Raw genomic sequence first — 24,728 nt, forward strand, 5'->3', positions numbered from 1 at the left:
TTAAATTATTATTTTGAAAAAAATAAAAAAATAAAAATAATTTTTAAAAATCACTTTCAATCAGGTGGGGCGGCGCCCTAGCGCCCCCTATTGGCCAGCCGCCACTGACCACAGCGCAGTAGTAAGTCCCAGCATCTGAGGAGTTGTGTATAGTTTTGGACAGACTGTAGACGCAGCTCTTCTCCTCTTGTTCATCTCTCCTGCTGCTCTGAGTGTAAATGAAGCTGGGATGGGAGCGTCCTGATCCGGCTCTGAACCAGTGCACCCTGTGTTCACCTGGATACTGGACCAGGTTTTCTTTGTTCGTGGAGAGAAGTGAACACTGGAGAGTCGTCGGGTTTCCCGGCTGGACTGACGCAGTCTCCGGACTTTGTTTGACATAGATGTGTTTCTGCTGATTTTTGTGATCTGTGTGAATCACAAGATGAAAACGAAAATGAAAAAACTTCAATTTAGTACATCGTAGTAAACAAAGACACTAAAATGATCTTACTTTACCTTTCACAGCAAAAATTGTGCCATTAACAAAAGTAATTATATATGGATCTCCTGCTTGACAGAAGTATGTTGCTTCATCGTCTTTGCTTATATTTCTTATGGTAAGAATAAACAGATCATCATCTTTCCTGACTCTGAATCTCGGGTCGTCAAATTGTGCTTGAAGCTTTATATCTGGAGAAATTCCTTTAGCAAGTGTTTGGACCATGTATCCAAAATTTAGCTTGTACCAGAAAAACAACCAGGCTTTTGTCCTAGATACAGCACATGTCAGATTGATGTTATCACCGAGGTTAGCCACAATCAAAGGGATCTGCTGAGGAACCTCTGCAGTCTGATGTAGAGCTAAAGAACAGAGAAACAGTGAGAGTTACACGACAGGACAAAAACAAACACTTCAAAAAACAACAAATAATGATCACAGGCTCATGTGTTTTTACCATATTTCCACCACATCAGTGGCTAGAAACTATATTTACATACTTACATAATGTGGTTAGGAGAATCAGAGCAGACAGTTCCTTGATCATTGTTGTATATTGGCCTGTGTTTGCGTAACTGGTGTCGTCCCACTCAAATGGAAGATTTAGTCACAGATTGGCTGATATAGTAAATCCACTTCCTGTAAAATGTATGTTCTTCTCTTCCACTGAGATATTAGCCAATGACACTTTCTCTCTCTCTAATGTGTGTGTGTGTGTGTGTGTGTGTGTGTGTGTGTGTGTGTACATGTGTGTGTATATATACACACATTGTAATGAACAACACATGGTGATACATTCAAGAGCCTTTTTACTTTGTGCTTTATGCTTCTCAACCCATCATAGCCTGAAATACAGTATTTCAAAATTGTTTTAAAAAAGATTTTTGCAGAAATCATAATTACAATTAATTTTCCATCAAATAATATTTTGTAGACAGAGTGGGCCTTTGCCACAGTAGTTTTTTAATTCATAGTTCAACTGATTGAAACACTACAAGAAAAAAAATGTGTCTTGGAGAAACATCAGTCTAAAAAAAACTACTTAAAATTCTGAGAAAAATCTATTCATCTATTTCCCATTCACTAACATAAGGGAGGCTGCATTAATGGCCTATGCTTCAACCGGCCACCAGGAGGTGATCAAGGTGTTTCGGCCTCATCTTGATGTCAGTCAATGGTTTTACATCAGTCTAGACTCAAAGAGCTTCACTGTTAACAAACAATCTTCCTGTCACACTGAAGACGTCTGGGGACAACTCAGATGTCAGGTCATATGTTAGACAACATAAGTTAAATGTTGAGATTGAAATGAAATAGAATGAACTGTGAGACTCCTTCCTCCTCACACCTAAAAGATCATTATGTAACCAACGTTTTTGCTTTGATGATAGAAGCACAACGTATACATGTCTGTTGCTGGGCCTCACCACTTAAAAGCAGTTATGTCATCTCATCTCAGCACTAAGACATAAGTAGGACACTAAACAGTACATGTACAGCTGGCCTGGACTATCACATTTCATTCTGGCTATTTCTGAAAATACAAATTTCAAAAAGCACTATTGTAAGATGATGATGATCAAATAATCTGTACCAATGAATTGGGTAAAGAAAAGCCAACTTTACAATGGAAATAAGATCAAAGTGTTTATCATCTTTTATGCAGCAGGGACAGTGAGGTATCTCCAACCATCTCTTTAAGTGTCATGGGATTGGTTCATCCTTTGAGTTGCAGCCTCCCATCGGAAATCCGATTGGATTCTTTCGATGTCAAAACGTTATGTTGTTGAAACGGAGACAAGGTAAGGTTACATTGATTGGGGAGCGGGGGGTTCAGAACCTCACAGCCTATGCCATATGGACTGTGCCCTGAGAGTCCGATCCTCTGGGACACACCTCACGGCTTTCAACCAGGCCGATACTGCCTTTAAATCAACAGAGAAAAGCATTGTTTCAGCACTACAGCACAGTTAAGCCTTCAGCACAGAGAGTAGCAATGAAATAAATGAGCCCTGTGAGGCTTATTATACATAATGACATAATGTAACATTTTGAACACATAAAAGTACGTGCTTTATGAATTTTATTTCCTACTTCTCGTTAAACCAACAAAAGTCTTGTCAATTGTTTGTATCACAGCACTGTGGTATTTGCACATCAGTGCCTGTGAAACAACAAAGTGTGCTGCAGTAGCTGAGCTGTGATGTAGGCTGTGGTTGGCTACTGCTCTGCTCCGACAGACCACCGAGCACGTTTACTCAGAATTGGTCATCGCATGCATCAACAGGATACGTAACTAGGTACAAGAAGCCTCTAAATTTAGCAACACCGGTCTGTTTTGAGGTCTGCTCCCCCGGATGTGTGCTTGTAAGGAATAGTCACTTAAAACCAACTTCTTGGTAGAAGCGTTTGTATTCCGACAATCGGCTATTATAAAAATATCAGCTGAAGGCAAGTCGGTACAAAGATTCACACCTCACACAACCACAATTTTCCATTTAGCATTGTTTATCACGACATGCAGGTGTGTGTGAAAGGGAAAGTATGAGAGGCCCCTTGAGATAGTTAATACTTGGTCTCACACACCAGTATACTCTCTCACACACACACACGCACACACACACAAACACACACACAAACACACACACAAACACACACACACACACACACACACACAACTATACTCTCTCACATGTACCATCATTCTCTCTCCCACACACTTCCAAGAGAGATAATTCATAATTGCTCTTACACCTAATATCATAATCTCAGACATGCACCACTATACTCTGACACAAACACTAGCATACTCTCCTACATGCACAATCACGATCTCTCTTATTCACGATCATACACACAACACTGAATTCTCTTGCACAGAGATATTATGGCACATGTAGGATAAATTAGTAGAACATGAGAATGCAAATAACCATGTGTGGGGAACAAGGTGACAGTGAATATAACACAGAATGGTATATATGAATGAGTACATTAGTATGTGTGAGACCCCCCCAACATTAACCTAAATATAATTTCTAAATTTGTGTCTGAATCCGGCCTGAACTATTGTGTCCAGATGGGTCCTGATGGGCTCAGGTAAGGTGTCCATACCAATACATACAGATTTACATTTATTTACTGAATTGGGAAATAATGTAAAATAATAATTAAATGTATTAATAATTTCAGGAAATTAATTTAAGAAACAAACCAATTTGATTTCCGATGGGAGGCTGCAGCACAAAGGATGAACCAATCCCACGACACTTAAAGAGATGGTTGGAGATACCTCGCTGTCCCTTTAGGACAATTTAAAATTGCAGAGAGAATTTAGAGTAAACACTTTGATCTTACTTTTTTACCAAATTCATTATTACAGATTATTTGATCATCATCATTTCACCTCAGCAGTTATTGAAATTTGCATTTTCAGAGAAAAGCCAGATTGAAATGTGATAGTCCAGGCCAGCTGTACATCTACTGTTTAGTGTCCTACTTATGTCTTAGTCCCGAGATGAGAAGACACATCTGCTTTTAAGTGGTAAGGCCCAGCAACAGACATGTACACGTTGTGCTTTTATATCAAAGCACAACGTTGGCTACATAATGATCTTTATAGGTGTGAGGAGGAAGGAGTCTCACAGTTCATTCTATTTCATTTCAATCTCAACATTAAGTCTTGACTTTCTGTCCTGTGTGAAGAACATTTCAGTTTAGACAACATATGACCTGACATCTGAGTTGTCCCCAGACGTCTTCAGTGTGACAGGAAGATTGTTTGTTAACAGTGAAGCTCTGTGAGTCTAGACTGATGTAAAACCTTTGACTGACATCAAGAAGAGGCCGAAACATCTTGTGATGGTGAGTAGATTTCAAACAGCGTAATCTGAGCAGTTGTGGTGGCCTGGTTCTTAAACTGTCCGTCAACACTTCTCACCTCAGAGAGGCCCCTGCTTGGGAACTTGACTCTTCTTCAGCAGAGGAGTCTGATCGTAAATGCTACAGCACAAATCTTAGGCGAGGAAAACACATCAAATGTTTTTCATGGACATGGTTGAAATCTAATGAATTCTTTTTTTTGTAATTTAGAGAAGTTTCATATCACTGCACATTTTACAGGAACGTGAGAGAGATTTACATTCTTCTCTTTGAACGGCTGAATGTTGTTTTAACTGTCGATGGATCCTGTTTCACCGACTGAAGACTTTCTGAATTACCAGAGAGAGATTTTGCAACATGTCATTGGATAAATGACACAAGATAAACCCTAAAAGCCCTTAATTACCCCTTACCCTAACCCTTACCCAGCAGTGGTGGAAAAATTATCATATTATAATATTTTATTAGTGCATCAAATGTATGGAAGCAAAATTTTATGAGTAAATAGAAATCAAAAAAAGATGTGGTAGAAAATAGATATAAAGGTATAAAAACAGGGTTATCAAATAACATGAAATAAGGCTGATACAAGAACTCTATCTCAAAGACATTATTATTATTATTATATATCATTTAACCTAAGCAGCTCGACACGCGTGAGCCCTGGAAAGAATCGTTTAAACATTATTGTAAAATGAAATTAATATGTTACTGTAAATGTGTTGAGTTTAATTTTGCACGAATATATATTTAGAAATGAATGTTATGCATTAACAGTTACATGTTATAATTGTTGATAATATAAAATGAATAATATAAATCTTTATCATAAACTGTCCATCTACAGTTTGATAAAGTTATTTCTAAAATTAATTCAAATCATGACCATGTGCTTTGCAACACAAACGAATAATGAAAAAAAACATTCACTTTAAATATGTTTTTTATAAAGTATTATTGTATATTTATATACGATAGTATATATAATCATTTATATAATTCAGTGTTAGAGTCATGTTTAAGTTGTTGAAACATACATATGTGTGGGTATTTATATACATATATGTATACACACACACACACACACACACATTAGAGAGGGAGAAAGTGTCATTGGCTAAACTCTCAGTGGAAAAGAACACACAATTTACAGGAAGTGGATTTACTATATCAGCCAATCACTATGATTTCCACTGTGACTAAATCTTCCATTTGAGTGGGACGACACCAGTTACGCAAACACAGGCCAATATACAACAATGATTGAAGGACTGTCTGCTCTGATTCTCCTAACCACATTATGTAAGTATGTAAATATAGTTTCTAGCCACTGATGTGGTGGAAATATGGTAAAAACACATGAGCCTGTGATAATTATTTGTTGTTTTTGGAAGTGTTTGTTTTTGTCCTGTCGTATAACTCTCACTGTTTCTCTGTTCTTTAGCTCTACATCAGACTGCAGAGGTTCCTCAGCAGATCCCTTTGATTGTGGCTAACCTCGGTGATAACATCGATCTGACATGTTCTGTTTCTGGGACAGAAGCCTGGTTGTTTTTCTGGTACAAGCTGAAATTTGGATACATGGTCCAAACACTTGCTAAAGGAGCTTCTGCAGATATAAAGCTTCAAGAACAATTTGACGACCCGAGATTCACAGTCAGGAAAGTGGATGATCTGTATACTCTTACCATAAGAAATATAAGCAAAGACGATGAAGCAACATACTTCTGTCAAGCAGGAGAGCCATATATAATTACTTTTGTTAATGGCACAATTTTGGCTGTGAAAGGTAAAGTAAGATCATTTTAGTGTCTTTGTTTACTACGATGCACTAAATTGAAGTTTTTTCGTTATCGTTTTCATCTTGTGATTCACACAGATCACAAAAATCAGCAGAAACACATCTATGTCAAACAAAGTCCGGACACTGCGTCAGTCCAGCCGGGAAACCCGACGACTCTCCAGTGTTCACTTCTCTCCACGAACAAAGTAAACCTGGTCCAGTGTCCAGGTGAACACAGTGTGCACTGGTTCAGAGCCGGATCAGGACGCTCCCATCCCAGCTTCATTTACACTCAGATCAGCAGGAGAGATGAACAAGAGGAGAAGAGCTGCGTCTACAGTCTGTCCAAAACTATACACAACTCCTCAGATGCTGGGACTTACTACTGCGCTGTGGTCACATGTGGAGAGATCCTGTTTGGTGGAGGAACCAAAGTGGAGACGAGTATGTTGTAAAGTTTTATTGAAATCAAGATCCATCCATATTTCCTAATTGTTCTGTTAGTTTCTGAGCACTGTGTTGATGATAGAAAAGAGAAGGTTCTTCTTCTCTGTACGGCTACAGGAACTTTCCTTGATGATTCAAACACTTGCTTTGACTGCTCAGTGTTTGGATCTATTGGTATTATTAGTTTACACAGTTTACAGGCTCAGTGAGGATTATAATGGAATCAATTCTATTTTGGGTGGAATTTGGCTTCACTTTGCTTCACCTAACTTCTCTGTTGGTTATTTGCTTGTGTGTGTGTGTGTGTGTGTGTGTGTGCGTTTTTCTCTCAATTTCCTCAGGTACTATTTGTTTCGTTGAGGCCCTAATTGAATTTAATAATTATTATAAAAAATTAACTATCATTTGGACCAAAAGTAGCAGAACCAGGCTCTGCGTCGTCGGCCATGTGCCTCGATCGACTGGCGAGAAAAAAATCAGACTGGTTGTTGTAATGAAAATAGTGTGTTATCAAGGTTTATCAATCATAGCAGCACCAGTCAGTAGTAAAATTAACAACACTGCAGTTCTGGAGAAGCAGAACGAGAGAGCGATAGAAAGAGTGAACTCAGTGAAATGAAATGTCTCTGGGATTCTGTCTCATTCCAGGACAAGAACAACTTCCATTGGTCATTGTGCTTGGGACACTGACGCTCTGCTGCATCATTGTGATTGTTGCTCTAATTCTCTTCAGAAAGAAAAAGACTGTTTGCGAACATTGCAAAGGTAGGTTCATTATGTGCACATGGATTGTTAAGTAAGCCGGGGCCATTATTGTTCTTTTAATGCCAGTTTCTGTAACAGGTTGCGATGTAATAATTAAGATGTAATTTCATGGTTTTAACATGAATAGCTTCACGTTTACGCGGGGAAGGAGTTGCTAGCCGCCATTTGCGAGTGAGCAGCGTTCGAATGCACAAAAAGATTTTAAAAATGCATTTACTGACTGAGGCAACTGACACAAAGGCAACTGACACAGAGGCTCGGACACTGACGAGTACATTCGTTTTTGTTTGGTCCATGTCATAACCGCAAACAAGGAGGAGCTGTATACGTCCTATACCACAGCCAGCCACCAGGGGGGCGATTGGGTCTGAGATGCTAATGCCAGAGCGACATCTACTGGCATTAACATTGTATAACATGTAAAATGAGTTGTCGAGACACTTCATTATTATCTTGCCTTCATAAACAGGAGCAGCGACGGCCTCCCATCCTGATGGATCAGCTGAGGATCAACCAAATGATGCGGTAAATAAAATCTAAATATTGAATGCATGTTGAGACAAAATGGTTAACAGCGGATGTGGAAAGGAAATGTCTTTAACCACGGTCGGCATTGAAATGATTTTGGTTAAGGTTTGTGATATGATCTTGATTAAATGTAAATATTTAAGGACTTCCTCTGTGTCAAACCAGACCACATCCTGACCCAAACCCTAGCTAAGTGTTGTAAGAGCCTATAGGAAAAACAATATGTAAGCTGTAGTCATTACAAGTTAATAACATAGAAATAAAGAATAAAGTAAATTCCCCACGTTTCCTTATTAAATTACCCCAAGTTAAACATCCACTGTTTTATGTTTCCTTCAAAGCTTCTTCGACTGTCTATGAACATCATTCTGTAAGAACAGTGTTTCCTGACCCATGTGAACTGAAATAAATAACAGTAACAAACCTTCCAGGGCAATATGGAATTTACATCTGCTTTTATGAAACCGAGCAGAAAAGTTGAGATCAGAATCAAACTTCATTACTTTGCTTTCTTAGAACGGTCTCCAATGGTGGAAAGAGACCCCAGCTCAAAGTCTTAATAACTTCTATTACCATCACTTCTGATTTTAATGAAGTTTGCAGGCTGAATAAGAAGGAGAGCGAGCCTCTTCTTGGAAACTGACCATCAGGACCACCACCACTATCTACTGTTTAGCACCTATTTGGATCTATAGTTCTCTGGATCTGCTAGAAGGTGGCTGAGTTCCTAGTGGCCATATTCTGTGTTTCCAGCCTCTCTCTTGATCGTTTGTACCAGGCTGGACACCATATATTATAACATGTAAAACGATGACTTGGTTGTTGTATTACAGGTCTTATTTATAACTTTGAATCATATTGTTTGCAGGATGGTAACGCAGCGGCGATGAACTACGCTGCACTTGGTTTCAACTCAAGAAAAGCTACAAGATGGAATAACAGGAATTCACCAGAGGACTGTACTTACTCAAGCATCAGAAAATCTGTCAGACAATAATGTTGATGCAGCTCATTGAGAAGATGATGATGGATTAAATCATGTATAATAACAAATGATGTGTATATGAATTGATTGATTAAATGATTTTTGAAGTCACATTTTGGTAATTGAATAGTTAAGTTAACGTTGGTGAGAGCACATATCTTAATAATATCCCTTGTCTAATTTATTGTGTGTCATTTCTCAAAATCCAGATGAAATATGAATAATTTATGGAACTTTTATTTTCATTAAAGAGAAAATTCATATTCTATGCTCTTTATATTATATAAATGCGAATAAATTAACCAGTTGATGAATAATCCAATAAAGTTTGATGCTTGGAGGGACCAGAGTTGGTCTCTGTTATAGAAGTCATCTCTCAGAATCAATACTCTGACGCCTCAGTGTAACTTTGACTCATTTTAATCGTTCTCAATTTGATCTGCTGAACTCAACATGACGAAGAGAACATCACTGGAATATTCTATGAGTCATGACCAGCAACACACACGTGCTTTAGGTGCCAACATGCAAATCTTATGTTGAACAGGCGTAATGTTTACCATGTTAAGAATTTTTTTTTTTCGTGTTGACATCCCTCTAAATTTCCTATTAAGAGGGATGTGGTTAGTAAACACCAACAACAACTGATGTGTCTTTCTTTTATTTATGTGTATTGATGACAGTGTGTGTGTCAACATATCAGCAGGTTTAGTCAGTAATATTAAATATAGAAAAAGAAAAGTGAAATAGTATGATTACCTTCTGGGTTGTTATTTTAATAGATGTGCTTTGGTCATTTATGTCTTGTCTATCAAGAAGGAAGCAACACATCTACACACGCACCACTTCCTGTCACTGCGTTATTCACAGATGTGAGTCACGGCAGAAGTTGACAGAATAAAAAATACATATAAATATATTGTAAATAATAATAAGCAATACTGTACATGTACAAAAAGACAGGGTTCACAACTTGGATGAAAAATCATGAAGTGAATGTTTACAGATATTTGATTCCAACAGCAAAGATAAACACCAGTTACCTTGTATCATGATTCACTTTCTTTTTAACTCAAGGGTGAAACTAGGTGTGCGTTTCCACACAACATGAGCGTCAACTGGCAAATGCAGTGTTTAGATAGTTAATCCAACTCAAGGAATCTGACATCAGAGTAGACGCTCTCTTCTTCTGCTGTTTTTGGATCCCTTGCCCCGGGTTTGAAGTTTACTGTAGAATAAACCAACAAGTCCTCGTCCATCTGGGGAAACAGAGAAAAATGTGAGATGACAGATGTTAGCAGCGGGGAAAAAACTACTAAACCTCTACTTTACTGTATCTATCTTACCTGCTGACCTTCCAGATATCCAGTGGCTGTTGAATTTGTTTGCAAAGCAACTGAAGCTATATTACAAAAAAATACCACAAGGTTAGTGAGAAGCAACCTTTGTCAAAAACGGTTTCAATAAATAAATGCATGAATGCCGTGACTGACCGTCAGACGTTTTGCTGTTTTTCCTGATTGAATAAATAAGAATGGCGATAATAACCAGGCAAAAAGCCAAAGCAGCAAATAACAGGAAAATAACGACCTTGTCCTTCTGCAAATTCCAAGTTTTAACTCCTGACATAAATGAAAAAGGGCAAACATTAAAATTACTAATCGTAGAAGTGTAATTAACAGTATTTCATCAGCTGTGATGAGCTGTAAAAATGTTAAATTATGGATAAAAATCAAATAACCTTATATTCTCATGTCCCAATCACAAAGAAATATGATGTATTTACCTTCAGTGTTGAGTTTTGATCCGTTTCCAGAAGCTCTCGCTCCACATGTGGCCAAAGCACAGAAATAAGTCCTGGCCTCAGAGGAGCTGATGTTGTTCAAGAAGCTGCATTTTTCTGTTGAGAGTTTCTCAGGATTCTCTTCATATTCCTCAACACCGTCCCCTCGAGTATAATTCAAACTACGTGATCCATCTTTGAAACAGCTCAGACACTTTTCTTCTGGACATTTCTTGTTCACAGTGTCAGAGAGGACTGAGCACTGCAGATACACAGAGGGTTCGGGAGGAGCAGGAGATGTAGGAACTGAAGTCATATCACCAGCTCCTTGTAAATAAGAAAAATAGAAAAACAACTTAAACATAAAAAAACAAAAAAAACACACATTTATTATCATTTCTTTGGGCTGTAATTACCTTGAACTCTCAGGTCTGTTCCTTTTAAAAATGTCAAGTTTTCGAAGTGTCTTTTCATACAATAGTAAACTGCTGTATCGCTTTGCTTTGCTCCTGTGATATATAGAACAAATGTTCCCGGCTCTTTTCTTGCTGTAATACGAGGATCAACAGACACAAATTTACTTGTTTTCCCTAAAATTTCAGGTAACATTCCAGGAACAACCCTGATCCACCACATGGTTCCTTCAAACCTCCTGATACACGTCAGGGTAAAATGATCTCCAATAGGAACTGTCTTTGATTCAAAGCTCGGCTCGTCTATGCCTCCTGAAAATACAGTAAACAGAGCAGTTATATAAATATATGTATTTGAAATTACTACACAATGAGTACAGTACTTTGAAATTAGAGTAAATCAAACCTTTCTACATGTACTTACGTCCAACTCCAAGCATTAGCAGGAAATACAATATGATCAACATTTTCTGGTTGTTCCACAAGTGAGTTCTGAAAAGCACGATACAGTGATTCATCTGAAAGCAATCATATTAGGTGGGAGGAAACGAGTCTGAGCAATCTGATTGGCTTTTAAATGTACGACCACAGTGGAAATAATATCTATCATCTTTCCATCAGTGAGTTTGTTGGTGGGTTTCTAGAGCAGAAACTTTCAGCTGTAAATCAGTTAAACAATCTCTGCTATAGAAACACTATCTTTTACCTCATGACTCAACTAACAGTTTTATTCAGCAGTTAATTGCAGAGAAGTTTTATTCCAAGAAATCTATAGGTGGTTATATATCTGTAAATATAAAGGCAAATGTCTACAGTAACTCTAATGAGAGAAGTGAGAGTGAACCAATACATTAAAGTTGCAAGCCGTAAAATTAAAACATTAAAGACTTTATACCCTCTGTGGGGCTGAGGCTGTGCTTTTGATACATCTGATGAGATGTATTGTTGATTGTTGAATATATTGTTTCTTTCTTGCTGTATTAAAATATATTTAGGTATTTGTGACAGTAATTCCGAAAGTCAGAGGAGTCACCGTCAATGAAATGGAGCCAACCGATCCAAATGTCATGGATGATGACGAGCTCACCCTGTGTGGTGATTCAGTTGAACTGAGCCCCACAGCAGACAGAGGGAGGGGACTGTTACATCTTAGATGTGCTCCGATTATATGTTGTAATGAGACACTTCTACTGTGACGACCATGTTGTAACTATCTGTTTCATATCTGACTTTATTTATTCATTTATTTTAGAACTAATTATTTTGTATTGTTTTGTCTGTTGTTTGTCTTCTCAGCCTTTACTGATATTGTGTTTATCCTCTGAATACCCATTCAAGCATGTTTGTTAAATGCTACATGTTATAAATAAAGCAAACAAACTAGCACAATATATATGAAACAACATGTTCTGGTTTGTCACTGTTTCAAAAGCATTACTTTGAAACTAAAGTTATTCTCAATACTACAAGTGCTGCTTTTGATGCATAATAATCTTGAGGTTATTGTTAAACCAATGATTTATTTACAAGGGTGGACTCAAGTGTATCAACTGGGAGATTTCATATAAAACAAAAGCCCTGCAGATGATATTGTATCAAAATGTATTGTGTCTCCTCTCTTAGTTTCAGTTTTGTTTTTGGCTTCATGCTGCATCTGAAACACAAAGAGATGCACATAAACCCACATTCACGGAAACTTCATCATCATTGAGGCTGGGTTTTCAGACTAAGGGGCATCACATCCTCTCTCTCTCTCTGTTTGATCTCAGGAAGCTGGGCTGCACTACGTTTAAACAAATCTCTTTTTTTATTTATATATTCCACCTCAGCAGGTTGGAACCTCTTTCCTATCAAGGCCCATTTTAAAAATCATAACATGCTTTTAGGGCCACACAGCGCACACACCACACTAACCTCTGGCTGCAACTGCTTCTCTCTGGTGTCTGATGGTAGTGATGATGATACTCAAAGCTTGTTGCAGGAAACAGCTTTCTCATACAAGTCCTCAACTCTTGCAGCACCATGTTTGGCTTTTAAAGAAAATTAATTCCTCCCCTGTACTGAGACCTGCAGTGATCCCTGAAACAAAAGCTCATAGTTGGCTGATATTTGCTATGTCTGTTGTTTCCTCTGAGGCCAAACATGTATTTTTTGTCAATATGTCATATCAGTAAGAGCCAATGAGATGGATTTTCAAGACAAAGCGTCACCACACAGCAGCAACAAGAGACTCCTTCACAAACTCTTCTTCTGAATGAGGAGTCAGTTTCATGAGGCTCCTTCGTGCTGCCTTCAAGTACAAAAAGACAAACGTTCAATTCAAACTCTAGCCGTCACTGCTCACATACGTCCGTGAGAGGGAAACCCAGAGAGACGAGGTTCTGGACTCATTTTAAACATATTGTGGGATGTGAACATTGAGACAAGTAGACACTTGAATATTTTGTTGAAAATTCTTCTTCTTGTCCTATTGTCATCTTGTTTATACTGTTGGCTACACTGCCCCCTCAATTTCTGGTGGTACTACACAGTTTCGTCTGGCACGGAATATTTCATTTCTACAGCACAAACAGATTCATGGTTAGTGTAAACAGATTTGAATTATTTGTAAAATTCTAATAAGCGATGAAATAAAACAGTATGAATTATAATTTGAGGTTTGAGCTGTAAAAAATATTTTCAAGGTTTTGAATGTTTTCAAAGAAACAAGACATTCAATCTCCATTTCTAAACCTCTTGCCCCTTGTAGGTAGTTTACGCTATAACAAATTAAAGTCCAAAAAACTAATTTCAAATTATATGAAAATCATTTTTTGTTTATTGATAAATTCTTTAGTTTTAATGTAAAATGTTATTATAGATTCAGTTTTTTTTCTGTGCATTTTATTTATTAATATTTAAAACATAAAAACAATAATAAATTGTATTCATAGATTTAATTTGCATATGAGACAGAGTGTAAGTTTGAATCTTTCAAAAAGCCAGTTCACTAGAAGCACGATTGACCTTAAAAAATAAAAAAAGCTGAGCATTCAAAAATACACAGTTAGATTACATTTCATTCAGCTGACGCATTGATCCAGAGCGATTTACAATAAGTGCATCAACCATGAGGGTACGAACCCAGAACAACAAGAATCAAGAAAGTAACAGTTTCTTCAAGAAGCCAAACTACAAAGTGCCGGAGGGTAGTTTCAGTTTTTTTTCCTTTTTTTAATTTAAGGTAAAGTAGACAGAGATGTATTTTTAGTTTGCAGTGGAAGATGTGTTGACTTTCTGTTGTCCTGATGTTGATAGGGAGCTCGTTCCACCATTTAGGAGTTAGAGCAGCAAACAGTGGAGATTTAGTTGAGTTTATTGCAGTGAGGGAGTAACAAGCAGAATAATAATAGCTATTTAAACCAAAAGTTGACTGTTTGGATTGTTAATCTATCGCATAAGCTCTGACATCAGAGTAGACCGTTTCTTTATCTGCAGGTTTTTCATTTCTTCTCCCGGTTGTTTTACCAGCCTTCCTCCTGTTGAAGGTCGGTGCAGAATAAACCAATGAGTCCTCGTGTCTCTGGGGAAGAATGTGGAAAAAACAAAATGTCTTGAAATTAACATATGCCATCCTGATCGATATGGATTTTGGGGGCTGTTGCTAATATTTTATGATATTAAATATATTTTGAAAGATTTTCCTTTTTGTGTGTGTGTAAATTGGTAACAATAGAATTTAAAAAATGCACAACTACATACAATGTAGAACATATATTTTGCAAACCGTCCGTCTAATCAACTTAACATTTGGCGTGTGTATTGTAAAATGCCCACAGAGTGTTTTTGTGCAACTTGGACATGTGATATGCTCAATAATAAAAAGATTTAGTGGCAGTGAGGCTTCAGTATGTGGAACAAGTTGAACACGTCTTCTTCTACGTCCTCATATAAACGACAGCAGTGGTCAACAACGAGGTCAAACTGCAGATCAAACTCTGCACCAGATCATTTTGATCCTTTGATCATTTGAACCATGTCGGACTGACACAGACAGACTGTCCAGCAACAAATGCAGATACCGATGTGTCCGTGACAGGATCATATATGAATCAATAAATAGGTTGGGCTCCATTATTAATGTTTCTATCTTTTCATCATGTACTTTACCTGCTGACTTGGCGGATTACCACCGACTGCTGCAGCCTCTGTTTGTAAAGAAACTCCAGCTGTGTGATAAAAGATAAAGATGATGCAGGTCAATTTACACAAATGATTAATTAAAAGTCTGTGTATTTGTCTTTTGCTAAATACTTTTAAATAAGTAAAATATACGATTATTTGATCACCTTTGCAACAATCACACGTTTTCTTTTTGAACAGGACGACAACAACAATCAGACTTATCGCCAATGCAGCACTTAACAGACACAGAACTGTATTGGCCTTCTGTAGATGCCACATGTTGTCCACTGAAACACAATAATTAAATAACCAAAGTTAAATAGGATTTGAAATGATGTTTAAATTCAAAAGGAACAAATGTGACCAATTTGTGATACATGATATTAAACACACAAATGTTACCTTCATTTTCCAGTTTTATTCCTCGTCCAAATAAAATCTCTCCACATGTGACCACAGCGCAGTAATAAGTCCCAGAATCAGAGGAACTAAAACTCTTACAGAAATTGAAGACACATCTGTGGGGTGAGTGAGCTTCAAGGCTCCCGTCGCATTCATCACCACTACTGCCATGAATATAAACTAAACTGGGATGAGATTCATCAGCTCTGAACCAGTACAGCTTGTCATATGTTGGACATGTGTGGTTGTCAGAGTCGGACAGGACGGAACACTGCAGAGTCTCAGAGTCTCCTGAACCGACCGGGTCAGATGGAGGGACTTGAATGACGGCAGTTATATCAGGTTCTGGTCCTGGGAAATATAAACACAAAAATAAACAAGCTCGAATGAAAAGAAAACAATTTTAATACATTTACTTATATGCATTGATGTAAATTGAGAGGATATTTCTTCTCTTTATAAAAACAATATAGAGACAAGATTAAATTGCTTATAAGTTGTTGAAAAGTAATTGAAAAATGTAATCAAAGTAATTGTATTTTTCAAAGTTGTGAAATGTTTGTGTTACTTATTTACCTTTAATTTTCAGAAATGTTCCATTCAATAATTTCATGTCAAGGTTAAGTTGTTCCATGCAGTAGTAAACTCCAGCATCACTCGGCTCTGCTTTATTAATGTACAGAACAAAGCTTCCAGGCTCTTGCTTGACTGTAAAGTGAGGAGTCTCATTAACACGATCATCATCGAAGGAAAATGTTCCTCCCAAGAATTCAGGCAAGTTTCCAGAAACAAGCCGGATCCAAAAAAGGTTTTTGGCTGTGAAATCAGAACCCTCGCGGCGGCTGCACGTCAACTTCACTTCATCTCCGACATCAGCAGTCTTTGTCTCAATGATCTGACTGAATGCGCTTCCTAAAAATTAAATTAAATTGAGCAACGATTAATTTATAAATGTGCTGTGCTGAATTGACCCAAGCACAACAATTAAAACATCCCGTGTGTTCCAAACAAAATGTAGAGATTGACTTACGCGTCTCTCCGAGCAGCAGCAGCAGTTGGAATAAGATCAGCATTTTAATTAATCCTCTTCAGACAGTCGTTGATTTAGTTGCTTATATACTGCAGGAAGATTTCCTTCATGTAATCATATCAAGTGGGAGGGAACAACGTGAGAGCAATATGATTGGCCTCTCATTTTCACAGCGGAAATAATATCTGATATCTTTCCATCTAAAACACATGAAACAACCAACAGCAACCTCAAGTTTCATGTTTCTAAAAATGACACTATAGTAACACAACATGAAGCAAAGTAGACATTATAATAACCTCCCACACATTACATAGGGTCAAGTATGAGAGAGCTTCCCTTATAACACAATAAACAACACACTGTGACCAAATACAGCACATATTTGTGTTTGTCTCATCATTTAATTCACTATTGAACAGAATTCGAGACTGGTTTCCACAAACAGTAAAAATGACGACCTTGGTCAAGTATGTTGTTTTCTTTGCCGTTAAAACTACTCAACCAACTTTATTAAGAGTTACACAGTCTTACATTGTAATATAGACTGGGCAACTAACAGAACATGTATCGAAACTGACATTTATAACCTCTAACAAACTTAGTCTTTCTCCTGTCGGTTAATTCAGTTCATACTTTTCAACTTCCTTATAAAGACTTCGATGCTTTGCTTTAAAGTCGTCACCATTTCGTCCCATTTTCTCTGAATGTCATTTTAAATACATATTGAAGTCCTGTGGAATAACACTGTTCTATTGTTATGTTTCTGCACAAGTGATGAACCAGTTTTGAGTTTAGATTAATTACTTTCATTTTCCAACAATAACAAACATCTGGTTCAACTCCACAGGTTTAGGAGGATGTAGTGCAGGTAACTTTGAAAAACTGTTGGAATAATGTTTTTGATTTAATAGGATATTAAGAAGTAAAGGGATATAGAATACAGTAACCTGAAGCATTTCAATGCCAAAGCTTTGAAGCCTGAATCAATTCTAACAGCACTGAACAATATATAACTACAGTGTAAGATTCTGCTTCCTCAAATCAAAAAATACAATCTTACAAACGGTTTATATTTAATTAATTCAAGACAAAAAGGTGTATGAAGCTCTTTGACACAGTGAAATGCTGCACGAGGCAGTGATGACCCCCCCACACAGCACATCAAGCTCAGCATGTTGAGCTGGGAGGTGGTTGTGGTCACACCGTCCATCTTCTGTATTCTCTACAGGCGGCTGTGAGCAGGAAGCAGAGCTCCATTGCCACAGTATCTCAGAAACACATTCACATCGAGTTTACAAAACACAGCAAACTGGACAACATCAAAAAATACTAAAGAATGAAAGTTCATGGTACAACTGGAACTACCTGTACAACCTGTACAACATTTCAAGTTATGGGGTTAAAACTACATCAAAAAGAAGATGCATGTGACACAAACAGACACAGAAACACATGTGCACAGTCACCACCAAAGACCAAATGGAAACTTAAGCATTGCTGTGGTGAGGGTTACATATAAAAGGTGTGAATATGAGGGGGCTTTTTTCACGCTCAGTCTCAAGCTGAGCTCGTTCTGGTTTTATATCTGTTATAAAAACGTCCAGTGGAAAACCAGTGTTTTATTGTTTTATGTTTGTTAATATCACATCAATTTACAGGAGTAGTTGAGGATCACACACTTGCTAAATTTATGCTTTGATTATCACTTAACTAGTAATTCAGTAAGTAATTCGGCAGTTTTTTAAATTCTGTTTCAGTGTACATCAGATGACAGTGATGCAGTGGCAGCAGGTACAAAGTAATACTGAATGAAATAATATTCAATCAAAACTCCACCACAACAAAGTAACCTGAAGATGTTAAATATTACATTATATAGATAAGTAATATTTTAAGAATTGGATTTTGTTTTGAGCGGTCTTTAATTTTTGTTTGTAAATAAGGGGGCTTGTTATCGCAAGAAGGGAAAATGAATAAAATCGTATTATGTTAAAACTTAAACCAACAGAATATCTTCCCCAAAGACTTAGCCGTAATCACAATATGTAAAAAATGTTAAGGCTGTCGTAACATATATACAACTAAATATTTTTACAGATCCATGGCGCATCACTAATGAAGTTTTCAACGTGGCTGACATTTTTTGAAGATGAAATATTTTAAATAGATTTTTTTTCCCCCTAATTTCCGGGCTAAATTTCAAAGTTTTATCAATAACTTGTAAATGTCATTTCTCATTCATAAAAATGCACAGATGATGATAGGATCTCCACAGTGATGGGAAATAAATGAATATACACATGCAGAAAATATATTTGAACACACACACACACACACACACACACACACACACTTTCAGTTTGTTCAACTAGTTGCGTGTCGCTCTTCCCTCACTACATTTCAGTTTGAAGCCCCTGGTCGGGTGTGTAGTGAGTCAACAGCCTCAGTGGTTGGTCTCAGGGCAGACACACGGCCCAGCCTTCTCTCAGTGTAGCTGCAGTCTGTGGTTTTACTTGTTGTCGTGGCAGACGTGAACCTGAACAAAGACCGATGGAGGAGTTTCTGTGTTTGAGTATCTGTCCTCTGGCATTTTATGAAAAGCTGCACATGTTTTAAATGCATATGTACATAACATGTAAATTGTATCCGAAATACAAATTGCTAATTTTGTTTTAATTGTTTGCCATACAGCTGTCTGCAGTTGTGGAAAAATACAAAGCACGTCAGTCAAAACCACTGAAACTCCTCCCCCCTCTCGGTTTGTGTGAGTGTGTCCATCTGCATTAGATACAAATAAAAAAATGTGTAGCTTATTAAGACGTCATAAGCCATAAGCACTTGAATTATTTTACTTATATATAAATATATAAGTAAAAGAATAAGCATTTGAATTCTTTAACTTATATATAAATATATATAAGTAGAAGAATAAGCATTTGAATTCAAGTGCTTATGATAACAAATTGTTACCAGTTCAAAGACTCATTGAGGTTAACTGATTTCATAGATTTATTAATAACTTGTGGGAGAAATCAAGTTCGACAAAACGGTTCTCATAGGCTCATCAGGACGGTGGAAGAATCAATGAATTTATCGTTCTACAGAAACGCACAAGAACATATCAACAGTCACTGGTTTAAATAAAACTTGTTTGTGAGGATTTGCACTTTTAAACTCAGTGCTTCCTGTCGAAGCCGTCGCTCAGGTCTATTCTGAGTAAACATCCTCAGTGGTTGGTCAAAGGGCAGAGGCGGCCCACCACAGCCTACGTCTGTGTGTGCAGCGTTTGCAGGAGACTTTGTTCGTTCTGAAGACAGCTGTGCAGAATGAATTAAACTAAAAGCTGTGAAACTTAGTGGCAGTTTTTCTCTCGACAATAACTTCATACAGTATTTTTATACTTATAGAAAGATCGAACGTGATTGCGACATAAAAAGCTCATGTGCTTCTTTGACATTTGTTTCCACAGCCCACTGTCGAAACCACCGACTTCTTTCTGTTGGCCTCATTCTTGATGTTTCCAAAAATGAATCTGAAAAAGTGTTAACAAAGAGTTAACCATTTATTCTCTGTTTTAAAAAAAAACAAGATTAGGCCCTGAAACCTTTTCTTTCAGTTCAGATAACAACATCGAGTATATGTTTTCAGCATTTAGTGTTTCTACCAGCTAACACATTTGGATACAACTAGGCCTGCACTGTAACACTAGATGTTGTATCTTGAAGAACAACTTTGTTTTACTGACACCACAGGAGCAGTATGGAGGCATTTTATGTTTTTTTTTTACATTTGAAGTGGTAACCTTTCATTTCAATTGTATTGGATTTGGCTGCAACGCTGTTTACCCCTGACACTCCAAAAGTGTTTTGTTGACTGAAACACTTCACCAAGCCCCCCCCCCCCCCCCCCATCAGCATAGTGGTGAGTATTTTTGGGGTGAACTATTCCTTTAAGATTATTATCAAAATTTCACAAAACTACACAACCGATTTCTTCTATTTTACCTTCAATGTGACCATTTAGAGCCTTTTTTTCTTTCAATTGGGTGATTGCCAAGTTTAGGGGGCAGTGCAGTTTGTATGTTTCAGCCAATCAGATTGTATCCGACTGTTAACATCTCGATGACCGTATCAGTATATCTTTCATTTGGAGGGGAAGCATGAGTAGGTCTACAGAACGCCCCTGCACCACAATGTTTGGGGAACTGGCTGCTTTGATTATTTTTGGTACAAAGGGTGAGTACATGACTGTAGCAAAAATACTACTGAAAATTATTGTTTAACCATCGATACTGTGTTTGTAGATATATAAATACGGTATATTATACAAGGCTTAACTGTGTTATTTGTCCCTTTTCTTCAGCTCTGATTCTAACTGCAGAGGTTCCTCAGCTGATCTCTCTGACTGAGGTGGAACGCGGCAACAACGTCAGTTTGAAATGTCCAGCCTCTGAAAACAGATTATTTTATTGGTATAAACAGTCTTTTGGACATGCGTTGCAAATAGTTGCTTCAAGTATAATGAAGGAGACTCAAGTCAATGATTCACGTTTCACACTCACACGAGTGAATGATCAGTATCTTCTTAACATCAGTAATGTCAGCAAAGAGGATGAAGCAACATACTTCTGTCAAAATGGATCATCATATCAACTGACTTTCGTTGGTGGCACTTTCTTGGCTGTGAACGGTAAAATACTTTGTACCGTCAGTGTCTGAGCGCATGTGAGAGACAATGTTTGTAAGTAACAATTTTCATTGTGAAGTGATTTAATGCCTTTTTCAAATAAATGCTCCAGATCAGGATCAGCAGAAACATTACAGCGTGAAACAAAGTCCAGAGACTGCGTCAGTCAGACCAGGAGCCTCAGTGATCCTCCAGTGTTCACTTCTCTCTGAGCACAAAGAAAACCTGGTCCAGTGTCCAGGTGAACACAGGGTGCACTGGTTCAGAGCCGGATCAGGACGCTCCCATCCCGGCATCATTTACACTCAGAGCAGCAGGAGAGATGGACAAGAGGAGAAGAGCTGCGTCTACAGTCTGTCCAAAACTATACACAACTCCTCAGATGCTGGGACTTACTACTGCGCTGTGGTCACATGTGGAGAGATCCTGTTTGGTGGAGGAACCAAAGTGGAGACGAGTATGTATTATATTATTTTCACACTTATTCATGATTGATTGATTCATGTATTAAATGTAAGCAAAGAGTTTAAGAGAGAAACATTATGTTGATAAAAACATGAAGCTTTTTTGCTGTGAGCTCAACAATTCCATCATATACCAGCTGGCAATACTATAAATAAAAATATCAATAAATTTAAATACAAAATAAAAACGTGTTCAGGCCATCACTGTTATAACATTGCAACATAATATTGTCCCATTATGTCTCTGTTAACAAGTATTCTAATTGTATTATTGTATATTTACTTTATTATTATACTCTTTTATTATTATTATTATTATTATTATTATTATTATTATTATATTATTTTCTTCTCCAGAGCTACCCTGCAAGGGTTCTTCACATGATAATATTTGCACTTGTAACTGGAGTGACAGTAAAACTTCTTGAATCTGGAATCTGGAAAAGCCAGTGATGCCAATAACAAATGATTAATCCCAAGATCCCATAATCAGATAGTGTTTAATGTCTAAATGGAAATGTCTCTGATTCAGGATCAGAACTGGACCCACTTGTCCTTGTGCTTGCGGTGCTGTTGGTCTGTTGTGTGACCTTGAATGTCGTCCTTAGTGTCAAAGTAAATCAAAGAGTTTGCAAACATTGTAAAGGTAAGTTGATCAAACTGACACTTTGACAATTGTTTAATTATGCATGTTTAATTTTTAATTATTAGCAATTTTGCATCTTAAGTCCTGAAAATAGTGGATCTCTACTGGAAAATCCACCTTCATGTCTCCTTTGGAACAACATGCATTTGGGTTCAATTTTACCAACTGTCTATTTATTAATTATAGAATGTGTGTATGGTTACTACTTCAGCAGATAAAAAGTGTTCAAGTGACAGAAAATGTTTTTCCTTTTATTTAACAGGCACCATGAGCACCTTCCATCACAAAGAACATGGCAGGTCAAGTCTGGATCAATCAAATAATTTGGTAAATGTACTTTAAAGTTACTATTATCAATATTTTTGCATTAACAAATAATCGATGTGTAACTAAGTCAGAGTGTGTAATTAAAGTCAGAGACATTTAAGTCAAGATTTGACGAATTTTAGTAAATTGCACAATTATACCATAGCTATTTAAATTTACATACAAACCACTAAAAACTCAATGGAACAGGCAACTGGTGAATCTGGCAAGAAAACCCAGATATTGGGAATAACAAATATATATTTAATATTGCCAGTGACCATTTTAAGACTGTGGAGTTTTAACCATTTCATTTTAGGGTAACAATAATGTATTCATAACCCTGACCATGTGTATTTTGTCAAAGAAAACTGCAAAACACAAGGTACTCATGTAAAATTGTAGAGAGTGGTATCAAATTTATCTCAAGTGGTGGATGAAGGACGAACACGCAATGTACACCAAGTCATTATGTTCTTAACTTTAACTTGATATTACAGCTTTATTCTGAAAGAAATGTTCACCACAAACACTGTATATTGTACTTTTTGCAGGAATGTGAAGCAGAGGAATTGACCTATGTAGCACCGACTTTCTTTGAAAGGAGAGCAAGAGTGGAGGAGAAGAAAGAGTCACCACATCAGTGCTTGTACTCTTCTGTAAGGCGCAGCTGAGCGCATCACCACATCCAGCAACATCCCTCTTCACCGGTATAGCAGGGCCTGTGCAATTTGGTTGGGTACCAAAATCTATATTTTTAAGATTAGCGACCAAATTATACTGGTGAGTATGTAAACGTGAGTGACACCGTCTACAGAACAGCATCACCATGGAACGGCTGCGTGTCGCGGTTGTCAGTTGTAATTTTTTTAAATGTATACACTATACAGTTTGAAGATGTTTACTCTCCTGTCCTGCAAATATTTCACAATAAAAGCCCATTAAACGGTCTTGTAAACAGTATCCAACTCTCTCGGCTGTGCAACAGAAATCGGATCAATGCTGTCGGTCACTTTGACTTGACTCATCTTGTGGGATTCAGTATTTGGTTCCTTCTACTGTCATTTAGTTTCCTGAGCTAACCAGCCTTGTTTGCTGTTAGCCGAGCTTGGTGTACATTGTGTTCGATGCCAGACAAAATGTTGGAGGGTAGTAACCGGAACAGAATGACTGAGTTAGTGGTTACGTTGGCAGCTGGTGATTCACCAACAAGCCCTTCGAGTATTCAGAGAAACAAAAATGAATGCTGACAATGCGAGTGTGAACTACAACTTTTACGATCTTTTTCTTTGTTGTTTTTTTTGGTGATGGCATGTTTCAGTATTTCTGTTTCACCATAATTCATCAATGTATTGGCCTATTTGATTGACATTGTTATTTGTTTTAATAAAGACTGGTTTATGTTCATGTTCATGTTTTCTCTCAGATTTCTAAGTGCATGATAGAATCAACATGAGAGGGCGATCTATTCATATACACTCACCAGCTCTGAACATTCAACTTTCAACATTAATACAGAGTTGTTTTTGGGGAGTTATAACATCTCACATATTTTTTTTCAAAGTTACTGGTGTGGTGTGGATTTACCCATTTCAATACTATTCTTGTTGCATTAACAAGATAGATTTTCCTCCTTTTGGTCTAATCCTTTACAAATCCTCAGAATTTGCATGAAATTAAATGATAGGTTTAAAATTAGGACTATGTCCATTTAAACATATTGATATAAATTGAAAGGTTTAATTTTATATGTTTATATTTGAAAAAAACTAAAAAAATATATATATATTTAATATACCATGAAAGAACCACAAGGTTTAATGAATATCATAAAATGAAACAAAAAAGTAACAAACAAGAGAAACAAAACTGTCAGTCGTCTGAGAATGATGACAAATATTCAAAAAGGACAAATAAGGAACTTTTATAATTATCAGTTTCTTTTCTATTGGACTTTCAG

At 37.1% G+C, this 24,728-nt stretch overlaps 4 protein-coding genes and 1 gene segment (V, D, J or C); 2 read left to right on the forward strand and 3 right to left on the reverse strand.

Moving 5' to 3' along the window:
• Positions 1–43: 43 nt before the first annotated feature.
• On the reverse strand, positions 44–1,081 carry LOC128445629 (T cell receptor alpha variable 20-like). The segment is given in 3 exon segments: positions 44–408; positions 787–843; positions 986–1,081. Coding segments are annotated over 3 exon segments (465 nt in total).
• A 3,042-nt stretch (positions 1,082–4,123) lies between these two features.
• On the forward strand, positions 4,124–9,137 carry LOC128445752 (uncharacterized). 2 transcript variants are annotated; one of them, XM_053428580.1, is made up of 6 exons: positions 4,124–4,345; positions 5,808–6,152; positions 6,243–6,590; positions 7,242–7,358; positions 7,828–7,883; positions 8,755–9,137. In XM_053428580.1, the coding sequence occupies exons 2-6, from the start codon at positions 5,945–5,947 to the stop codon at positions 8,881–8,883; spliced, it is 858 nt and encodes a 285-aa protein (XP_053284555.1). In that variant the 5' UTR covers positions 4,124–4,345; positions 5,808–5,944; the 3' UTR covers positions 8,884–9,137. The 2 variants fall into 2 exon arrangements, with proteins under 2 accessions (XP_053284555.1, XP_053284554.1); XM_053428579.1 differs by lacking the exon at positions 4,124–4,345 and adding an exon at positions 5,505–5,665.
• A 379-nt stretch (positions 9,138–9,516) lies between these two features.
• LOC128445753 (uncharacterized) lies at positions 9,517–11,623 on the reverse strand. 3 transcript variants are annotated; one of them, XM_053428582.1, is made up of 6 exons: positions 11,492–11,623; positions 11,071–11,379; positions 10,658–10,981; positions 10,365–10,490; positions 10,218–10,273; positions 9,517–10,130 (listed from the first exon to the last, which is right to left on the reverse strand). In XM_053428582.1, exons 1-6 carry the CDS (start codon positions 11,583–11,585, stop codon positions 10,014–10,016), a joined length of 1,026 nt encoding a protein of 341 aa, XP_053284557.1. In that variant the 5' UTR covers positions 11,586–11,623; the 3' UTR covers positions 9,517–10,013. The 3 variants fall into 3 exon arrangements, with proteins under 3 accessions (XP_053284557.1, XP_053284556.1, XP_053284558.1); XM_053428581.1 differs by having other exon boundaries at positions 10,365–10,493; XM_053428583.1 differs by lacking the exon at positions 11,071–11,379 and having other exon boundaries at positions 10,365–10,493.
• Positions 11,624–13,988: 2,365 nt separating this feature from the next.
• Positions 13,989–16,776, reverse strand: LOC128445755 (uncharacterized). The gene is made up of 6 exons (XM_053428584.1): positions 16,664–16,776; positions 16,210–16,545; positions 15,634–15,984; positions 15,396–15,518; positions 15,217–15,275; positions 13,989–14,629 (listed from the first exon to the last, which is right to left on the reverse strand). The coding sequence occupies exons 1-6, from the start codon at positions 16,704–16,706 to the stop codon at positions 14,492–14,494; spliced, it is 1,050 nt and encodes a 349-aa protein (XP_053284559.1). The 5' UTR covers positions 16,707–16,776; the 3' UTR covers positions 13,989–14,491.
• A 4,015-nt stretch (positions 16,777–20,791) lies between these two features.
• Positions 20,792–24,175, forward strand: LOC128445756 (uncharacterized). Of its 2 annotated transcripts, XM_053428585.1 has the most exons (6): positions 20,792–20,901; positions 21,029–21,355; positions 21,465–21,809; positions 22,349–22,462; positions 22,725–22,789; positions 23,323–24,175. In XM_053428585.1, exons 1-6 carry the CDS (start codon positions 20,826–20,828, stop codon positions 23,440–23,442), a joined length of 1,047 nt encoding a protein of 348 aa, XP_053284560.1. In that variant the 5' UTR covers positions 20,792–20,825; the 3' UTR covers positions 23,443–24,175. The 2 variants fall into 2 exon arrangements, with proteins under 2 accessions (XP_053284560.1, XP_053284561.1); XM_053428586.1 differs by lacking the exon at positions 22,349–22,462.
• Positions 24,176–24,728: the final 553 nt, after the last annotated feature.

This window comes from Pleuronectes platessa, chromosome 8, assembly GCF_947347685.1.
Source record: "Pleuronectes platessa chromosome 8, fPlePla1.1, whole genome shotgun sequence".
NCBI lineage: Eukaryota > Metazoa > Chordata > Actinopteri > Pleuronectiformes > Pleuronectidae > Pleuronectes > Pleuronectes platessa.